Source organism: Plecotus auritus, assembly GCF_963455305.1.
Source record: "Plecotus auritus genome assembly, chromosome: 7".
NCBI lineage: Eukaryota > Metazoa > Chordata > Mammalia > Chiroptera > Vespertilionidae > Plecotus > Plecotus auritus.
In genome coordinates this window covers 101,594,307-101,604,254 of record NC_137774.1, presented here as the reverse complement: position 1 = coordinate 101,604,254, position 9,948 = coordinate 101,594,307, and the positions used below count along the sequence as shown (strand labels likewise).

Below are 9,948 nucleotides of genomic sequence, written 5' to 3'. Positions count from 1 at the left end.
CTGTGAAGCTCTCTATCTGTCCTTCAATTCTGAGTGATAGCTTTGCTGGGTAGAGTAATCTTGGTTGTAGGTGCTTGCTATTCATCACTTTGAATATTTCTTGCCACTCCCGTGTAGCCTACATAGTTTCTGTTGAGAAATCAGCTGACAGTTGTATGGGTGCTCCCTTGTAGGTAACTAACTGTTTTTCTCCTGCTGCTTTTAATATTCTCTCTTTATCTTTTGCTCTTGGCATTTTAATTATGATGTGTCTTGATGTGGTCCTCTTTGGATTCCTTTTGTTTGGGGTTCTCTGCACTTCCTGGACTTATAAGTCTATTTCTTTCACCAGGTGGGGGAAGTTTTTGGTCATTATTTCTTCAAATAGGTTTTCAGTATCTTACTCTCTCTCTTCTTCTGCCACCCCCATAATTCTGATGTTGGTATGCTTGAAGTTGTCCCAGAGGCTCCTTATACTATCTTCAAGTTTTTGCATGCTTTTTTCTTTTTGCTTTTCCGGTTGAGTGTTTTTTGCTTCTTCATATTTCAAATCTTTGACTTGATTCTTGCGATCCTCTAGTCTGCTGTTGGGTCTCTGTATATTATTTTTTATTTCAGTCAGTGTATGCTTAATTTCTAGTTCATCCTTTTTCATATCCTCGAGGATCTCACTAAATTTATCGGCCTTTTCTAGAAAATTCTTGAAAAACCTTATAACTGTGGTTTTGAACTCTATATCCAGTCGTTTGCTTTCCTCCATTTCTTTCATTTGTGATTTGTTTCTTTGTCTCTGCATTTTGGTTGCTTCCCTGAGTTGATAGAGTGACTTTGTGTGCTAGGTGTCCTATAGGGCCCAGTGCCTGAGCCTTTCCAGTTACCTGAGGTAGACACTCTTGGTGCACCCCTTTGTGGGCTGTGTGCATAGTCTTGTTGTAGTTAAGCCTTGATTGTTGTTGGTATCACTGGGAGGAATTGACCTCCAGGCCAACTGGCTGTGAGGATCAGCTGTGTCTATGCTGGGAGAACTTCTGTGCTGGAGACACCCTTATGAGACAAGACTTACAAAAGCCTCTGTGCTCAGCTTGGTTGGGGCGGAGTCTCAGGGTGGAGCAGACAGCATTGGTTTCCCTTCAGCCCTTCCCTATGAGGCCCCTGGGTCTCAGTGTCCCTCGGTAATCGCTGTAAGCACTTCTGAGAGAAAGCCGCCCTCGAGTTCCGCCTGCTGCAAGACAATCCAGTTTCTCCCCGATTGAGTTTGGGTCCCCAGAGTCTCTCCCGGAACTGGAGTTCAGTGCAGTTAGGAGCTTTTGTCTCCCTCCTGCTTGAAAAGCCAGCCAGGCACTCAGTTGCCAGTCCTTTCTGTGTGCGTCTCAGTACCTCTGCCTCCTGCAGCTCCTGTGAATCTCAGTGTGCTTTTCTCTTTCCTTCTACTTGTAGAATTTCCACTCAGCCAGCCTTCCTGTGGTTCTGGATGATGTCCATTTTGTCTTTTAGTTGTAGTTTTGAAATTGTTGTGTGAGGCAGCATTTTAGGTGTTTACCTATGCCACCATCTTGGTTTCTCCCCACAGATGTCTTAATATGTCAAACCCCATAAAGTTGTATCTGTTGTTTATTTAATATGTCAATTATACCACACTATAAAGCCAATAAAAAAGCATATTTCTACTTTTGTGTGTCTGTGATATATATTTTTATGTTTGTTTTTTTTTATATCTGTGAGAATTATCATCAACATTTTAACAATGGTTGTCTCTGAGTAAAGGAAGAATTAGGAATGTCTTTAATTTTTTTCTGTGAGTTTCTCAATAGACTACAATAATATATACACTTTTAAAGTCATTTTATTTTATTTTTATTTCTTAATCCTCACTAGAGTATATGTTTTCATTGTTTTAGAGAGAGAGAGAGAGAGAGAGAGAGAGAGAGAGAGAGAGAGAGAAATATCTATGGGTTGCCTCCCTTATGCGTCCTGACCGGGAATCCAACCTACAACCTTTTGGTGTACAGAACAACACTCCAACAGAGTCACTGGGCCAGGAACAGTAATTATTTCCATACTTAAATTTGTTAAAATAATCACAAAATCCATTTATAAACACTCACTTTGGGAATGGGCTGTTACTCTGAGATAAATTGGTAGTGACTTTTGTTTTACCCTATTTCTCAAGTTTGCCTCCCCATCCATAGCCCTGGGACAGAAAAAAGCTCAGGGAGGGAGGGAGGGCAAAGCAGGGCTTGGCTCAGTCCTTTCTTTCGCAAGTACAGGCAGCTACTTTTGGACAGCATTCTTAACTTAGGTTAAATAATAAATTACAAGCACCCAAGAGAAGAAATCTTGCGCCTACGATAGAGGGAACAGATCAATGGAACTGTGTCATTGTCATTTGTGCCCAAACGCGACAGGTGCGCGCCACCTCCGCCACCCGCGTCGAACTCCTAGGCGCCACTGAAAGAAAGGGGGGGCATGTGACGCAGCCGCAGTCGCCTAGGGCCCAGTTCTGATTCACACCTGACGCCCCAGGGGCCTGACCATGCTTCTCCACTTCTGAAGAGAAAAGGCGATGCTGTCCTGTGTCTTGTTCCTTTCCAAGCATATCAGCACTTCGCTGGTGTCCCTGCGCAGCGCGCGCCTTGGCTTCGCTTTCCCACGGCGCTGGGCCACCAGGAGCCCCTGGGTTCCCGGGCCCGCAGCTCCCCTCCGATCCCGGGCAGCAGCCGCCTCCTCCAGGACTCTCTCCGGGTCCACCTCCGCCCCCTCCCGGGTGCGCCAGAATTTCCACCCGGACTCTGAGGCCGCCATCAACCGCCAGATCAACCTCGAGCTCTATGCGTCCTACGTGTACTTGTCCATGGCCTACTACTTCTCCAGGGACAACGTGGCCTTGAACAACTTCGCTGGGTATTTCCTTCGCCTGTCCCGGGAGGAGACCCAGCACGCAGAGATGCTGATGAGGCTGCAGAACCAGCGGGGAGGCAGGATCAACCTGCAGGACATCAAGAAACCGGACAGGGATGACTGGAAGAGCGGGCTGAACGCCATGGAGTATGCTCTGCTCTTGGAGAAGAATGTGAACCAGTCGTTGCTGGAATTGCACTCTCTGGCCTCAGATAAAGGTGACCCCCATTTGTGCGACTTCCTGGAAACTCACTATCTAAATGATCAGGTGAAATCTATCAAAGAACTAGGTGACCACGTGCACACCTTGATTACGATGGGGGCCCCAGATTGTGGCCTGGCAGAGTACCTTTTTGACAAACATACCCTTGGAAATGAAAACAATCAGAACTAAGCCACAGGCTGCCTTCCCCACCACCCAGGGTGTGCCAGGACCCAGAATCAACTGTCTCCTACTTTCTTGCCCTTAAAAGGCACTTCCACCTTTATATTCCTCTATGTTCCTCTAATAAAGTGATTTGCAGAAAAAATGAAGTTAGTCCATATTAACAGGGCTTTTTGCCCAGCAATTTTCCCAGCCGGAAAGAAAGCCCAGGATACTATGGTATAAAAAAGACTGCAAAAAAGTGACTAAAAGTAGATGTAAAAACTAAATTTCTTCAGTTACCAAATATATTCCAGACCATGGATTCTCACTAATTGTTGGTGATTTTCAACTCAACAAACGCCTGTTATTTTCAAGACTTTATGCTAAAGCTAAAGTGGAAAAATGTGTAAGATAAATATACCAATAACTATAACAAGATGAAGAATGCATATAGTACTGTCAAAATCAGACATGCAAAATTCTATGACAACGTTTACTCCTTTCCAAAGTGTGTCTCAAGAAACAGTAATGTCTGGAGATGATCTGTTTTTTAAAAAGATTTTGTGATCAAATAAATTTAAGACAAGCTACGTAAGGTATCAGTGCTGGCCTTAGAAAGTCACAGTGTATGTTAGCATTTTAAGGGCTCTGGGAAGTCTTGCAATTAAAAACAAAACAAAGCACAACAAATCTTTGGTTATTTTTGTTTAGCTCAATGTTTCCCAAAGATATCCGATCTCAGCTAGGTTGTTTTTTGTGTTTTTTTTGTTTGTTTGCTTTTTGTTTTTACTTTTTTATGGTAATACTAGAGGCCCGGTGCACAAATTCATGCATGGGTGGGGTTCCTTAGCCTGGCTGGCAATCGGGGCCATTGGGGCCATCTGGCCCAGTCCCTACAGGGCTGAACCCAGGGGGAAGGACTGCAGGAGGTTGGCCGGCCTGGGGCCATGGGAGGTTGGCTGTGGAAGTGCACTGACCACCAGGGGGCAGCTCCTGCATTGAGCATCTGCTCCCTGGTGGTCAGTGTGCATCATAGCGACTGGTCAACTGGTCGCTTTTATATATATAGATATCTAGATCTGTCTAATTTCAGACTTGCATTTCACCACTGGGCTATATAGCCTTCCTTTTAACATCCCTAAAAGAGCAACTACACTGCAGAAAACACCCTTCTATGGCCTTTAAAATGGAAAGGAAAAAACCATCATAGGGTAGAAAAGTCAAGAAGGGATCCAGAATGAAGGATGCATCTGCTGGGCAGATGTTTTCTTGAGGGCATGGGAGGAGAAGGTATGATAAAAAGAGTAGGAGAATATTCAGTTAGGAGACCTGAGACTAGACTAAGAGCATTGGATGACGTTTGGAAAATGGGCTGGAGTGAAGTGTGGATGTGAGAAGGAGGGGTTAGGCTTAATTTAATGAGCAATGGCAGTGATTTGAAGGGCTTTCAGTAGAAGAATGCTGTGCTAAGAGTTGAGCAATCAGAAGTTTAGTTGTACAGAATAAAAATCTGTGGACAACCTAAAGGTCTGTGTTAGTTTGGGTCCTCCAAGAAACAGATGTCAAGAAGGAATAAGGGTTCAAGAAATGTAAGAAACAGAAAGGCTCTTGAGAGAAAATGGAAAAAGAGCTGAAAAAGCAGGGAGAGTCTTCAGACTCCATGCAAGCCTGATCATGAGAGAAGGAAGAAAGGAAAAGTTGTGCATTGGTCTAAGGAAAGTTCTGCAAGTCCGCAAGGGTGTCTGGGAGACCTCTAGGCAAAGTTGCTCATCAGAGGAATCCCAAATCTCCAAGAAATGGGCCTGATTAACCACATTTTCAGGGTTTAGTTATTCACTGGGAATGATCCATTTGAAATGTAACTTTGAAACAAACCAAGAGACAAATTGCTTTTAGAGCACAGCAGTTGGCAAATTTGCTCCCTGTAGTCCCAGATCTAAGAGGCACATTCACATGACTGCACAAACTCAACAACATGGTTTAGATTCAAGTACTATGCATGGAACACTCTGCAGAAATTAAATATGATTTTGTCATATAATGATGTGGCCAGAAATTCACCATTCAGTGATGAGAAAGTGTAAAGTTCTGTGATTACTTCCACATTCTCAGTTAAATAAAAGTATTATCAACTGACAGTAAGAGGGGGAGGAGATTAGGAGATTTGAGATGAAAATGTATAAAATAATTATTCAGGATAATGGTTATTGAATGTTTTTTACAGCAACATAGAATAAGAATTATCACTATCCAGGATGTAAATATAAGAAAACACACACACACACACACACACACACCCCAAGGATTTCAGGAGACAACACTCTTATTTTACTTACTTTCACTTCTATTATATTAACAAAAGGTGGATAGTGACTTGCTAAATTCCATGACACACTGATGGTTTGCATTCTATAGCTTGAAAAACACTCATCTAGAAGAATTAAAGAGGAAATTTTCTGAAGAAATGTAATAGGATTCCTGTGCAACAAATGAAGCCAACTTAAGGAATGTACAATGAGATTGATCAGCATAATTAAAAGCAAATCTTTTTGCATTCTCACTTCCTTCAGATTCCTGCTCAAGTGGCATTTTATAGAGACTTAACTGATTATGCAGCCTAAACTAGTCACCACATTTCCCACCACTATCTAGCCTCTTACTTGATTTGGTTTTCTCTACAGCACTTACCTTTATCTGACACCTTTTTAAATTTGTTTACACTTCCTTCTTTCCCTAGAATGTAAGCTCTGTGGAACAGGGACTTTGTTTTGTTCATTGCTATCTCCACAGCTCTAGAGCAGTGCTTACATTTTATTAGGTTCTCAATGAATGTAAGTGAACCAGTGAGTGAGTAAGTGAGTGAAGATCTCCAGAAGCCAGTTGAAAGTGCTGGTCAGCATCTCTGAATAAGTTAGGTTCAGACAAGTGAATCTGGTAGTTATCCATATAAAGTTGGTAAGTAAAACTGTGAAGAGGTTGCACTAACAGAGAACAGAGGAGAGAGGAGAGACAAAGAGGATTCTAAATATAGAAACATGGAAAATTGAAGGAGATCTATATTTAGGGAAGGTTAGATAAAGAATCCTTGACAGGATACAGAAAAGGAATATAAAAATAGCAGACCAGGACAACAACACTGGTCTTAGAAGCCATGAGGGGAGAGAGCTTCCATCAGATACTGAAGAACTTAATGAGGTTATGGTTGAAAGGCCACCAGAGTTGGCATCAGGATGCCAATGGTTATTTCAGAATAGTGGCTTTAGGAGTGGTAGAGATAGAAGGCCATATTCATAGGGTTAAGGTAAATGAGGTGGAGAACATAGCATTCTCTTTTGAAAAGATTTTCTTTTTTAAGTAATTGAAGGTGTAAAAGGACAGAATAGCTGTGCGTGTTGGTAGGACAAGGAAAGATGATATAAAAGAGTGATTTGAGAAGTGATAGAAATGCTACCATCATAACTAGCTAGCTAATATTAATATAGGAAGAAAGCTAAGAGGAGGCCATATATTATAAGCATGTTCATCTGGGCAGCTTCACCAGGGAGCTGCAACTTTACACTCCCAGGGAGCCACCTGTCCATTCCCTACAGATCACTGGGGAAAGGAATCAAACAAAGGGGAAGATGTGGAAATGTGCAATGAAGTCGGGGTGACAGGGGGAAGGTGCTTGCCTGTCAGTCTAGCCTGGGTTGGCTACAGGGGTGGAGTCACTGCAAGTGCATGAAATCCTGAAGGATTCATTGGTTAAGCTCCTAGTTAAACTTTCTTTCTCTTGTTACTCTTATTGCACTCCTGCTTCCTTGTACTCGCTTGGGCTGTGATCCACACTAGCCTGCCATGTGGCCCTAGAAGCCGCATAGCCCAGGGCCATGAAGACCCCATATGCAATGGACTGCAGCTGGGAACACAAGCTAAGCTAGCCAGATGCTGGACTGGACTGTGCTTTAATATGGAGCAAAGACTCAGGGCAGTGGCTTTAATCCTAGCCCCGTTGGAGACAAGATGGGACTTTTTCCATGGCGAGATGGAGGGAGATGGGTCCTTGGAGGGAACTACCTTAACGTTACATTAACAATAAAGCTTTCGATGATACTTCATCTTCCCGTGGGGGCCTCAGGAAATTCTTATTCCCGTGGCACCCCAAGAGCTCCACTTCCACCAGTAAGAGGTGGGGACACAAAAGACACCCAACCAATAACAGAAAGATATCCCAGGGGAGAATGGAGCATAAGGTAAGGAGCACTGGTATGGTTCAAAAGAATGTCCTCCAAACCAGCACGTGTAAAAGAGGAAAGAAGTGACTTAAGATGAGAAAAGGGCAAACTGAGAGTGCTACATTGGCTGAGCTCAAACTTCTGAATAAATTAGCCAAATGAGATCACCTACTGAGATATGGCTACCTCTATGTAGAAATATTTGAATTAATTTCATTTATCGGATATTATTTTAAAAATAGTAAATATAAGTTATTTTACAGATGGTATATAATCTTTATTCTGTCTTATATGTAAAACAAAGACTGGAGCTTTCACGAATTAAAAGCAAGCATCTGGAATTGAGCCAAGAGGAGGCTAGATTTATAAACAAAAACCCGGTATACAGAAAAAAATGACTCTGCCCTGGCTGGTGTGGCTCAGTTGGTTAAGCATTATCCCATGTTACAAAAGGTCATTGGTTTAATTCCCAGTAAGGGCACAAACCCCGGTTACGGGTTCAATACCCATTGAGGGATGTCTAGGACGCAGTCCATAGATATTTCTCTCATATCAATATTTCTCTTTCACTCTCTCTCTCTCTCTCTTTCTCTCTCTCTCCCTCTCTAAAATAAATAAAAACATATTTGAAAAGAAACTAATCCAAACCCCTAAATATTATGAAAGATTATAGTACTCTTTTTTTAATAATTCTTTATTGTTGAAAGTATTACATATGTCTCCTGTTTCCCCCATTGATCTCTCCCAGCCCATTCCTTCCCCTCAGCACAGGCCCTCACCCCCTACTGTCTGTGTCCATTGGTTATGCTTAGATGCATGCATACAGATTATATTACTCTTGAACACAAACACCCAGTAATGCCAAGATCCAAGGCCTTCAGACTTGCAGGAAAATATAGCGTATTTCTTTCCTCATTAGTTTTTGTGTTTTTTTGTTTTGTTTTGTTTTGTGTTTTTTTTTTAATCCTCACCCAGGATATTTTTTCCATTGAATTTTAGAGAGAGTGGAAGGGAGAGGGAGAGGCTGAGAAAAACACCCATGTGAGAGAGACACATCAATTGGTTGCTTCTCCCATGCCTCTGACAAGGGCCAGGAGCCTGCAACCTGCAACCCCGGCAACCGAAGTACGTGCCCTAGACCGGAAAAAAACCTGGGACCCTTCAGTTCGCAGGCCAGTGCTCTATCCACTGGGCCAAACTGGCTAGGGCTGTGTATCAAGTTTTGAACAGTTCATTTAAAAGGGGAGGGGAAAGGAAGAGATAGAGATAGAGAGAGAGAGAGAGAGAGAGAGAGAGAGAGAGAGAGAGAGAGAGAGGCTGAAAGGGAGGGAGGGAGAGAGACATATTTTTGTATTGAAGGCAAGAAAGTTCACTTGACTTTTTAAATAATTGGAGCTTTCCACTGTGTACAGCACTGTGACAAAGAAAGGTAAGAGGTATGCATGTGAGAAAAAGGGAGCAACACAGGCTGCTTCAGAGGACAGCCTTCACCCACTCCCTGTAAGAGAGGCATTCAGGACGCAGACAATTAGAAAACTTGCACAATTGCTAACCAGAACTGAGAAGGGTAGGGTCGCTGACAACAGACTTAAACATAAAATGTCAAGCAGCACTCAGTTTATGAAATCAGAAAGGTTTCGGTATACATTGTCAACTTTCCGAAGCTTCATATTTCTATTGTGAATGCTTAAGACACTTCATAGGTACATTTGTTTTGAATGAACAAACGATGTGTATATGCACACGCCCATGCATACACACACTGAGTGTCAGATGGAATTCTAATGCCCAACAAGAAGAGGGACTGCCAGGCAGTCCCTGAGAGCAGCCCACAGACATGCACTCAGAGTTGGGCTCCGTCCAAGCAAGCTGGCCAATTTCCCAGTACAGATGGTGGCCAAACAGCCTCCTGAGAGAGATATCTAATGCTTTTGGACATACCTTAGTCTCTCGCAAACCCCCTGAGCACCGTATTTTCATAGGCTGAATTATCAAAAAGAATTTCCAGTACCATAAACGGCTGTTAGACTAATAAAATGTTACTGCATGACCTATACACAGATCCTAGACAGTGTAGTTGGTCATTAAGAGCCTGCACTTGAGAATTCAGAATACCTAGGTGAGAATAGCTATTCCACTGTGTACCAACTGCATGATTTGGGGGAAATTTAAACTCTCAGAGACTGACTTGCTTTTGCTGTAATAACAGCCTTCCTGAAAGTTTATTGGGGGATTCCATGAGATAAAGCACATAAAATTCAGTACATTGTCTAATACATAGCAAATGCTCAATATTAGCTGCCTAAACTTATGTTTCAAAGGGAGAGAAAATTATGTCTGTTTGCTAATATGTTTGCCTGTATACGCAAAGACTATCTCACTTGCCCTCAATGACAAGAACCCACTACCTGGGAAAGGGGCACTAGTAAGACTTTTTCTCATTATATAGCGTTTCCTACTTTGTGAAAATGTTAACTACTTGAAATCATT

At 42.5% G+C, this 9,948-nt stretch overlaps 1 protein-coding gene across 1 annotated transcript; it reads left to right on the top strand.

Moving 5' to 3' along the window:
- Positions 1–2,542: 2,542 nt before the first annotated feature.
- FTMT (ferritin mitochondrial) lies at positions 2,543–3,271 on the top strand (the record flags this gene model as incomplete). Its single annotated transcript, XM_080680185.1, has 1 exon — positions 2,543–3,271. The coding sequence occupies one exon, from the start codon at positions 2,543–2,545 to the stop codon at positions 3,269–3,271; it is 729 nt and encodes a 242-aa protein (XP_080536311.1).
- Positions 3,272–9,948: the final 6,677 nt, after the last annotated feature.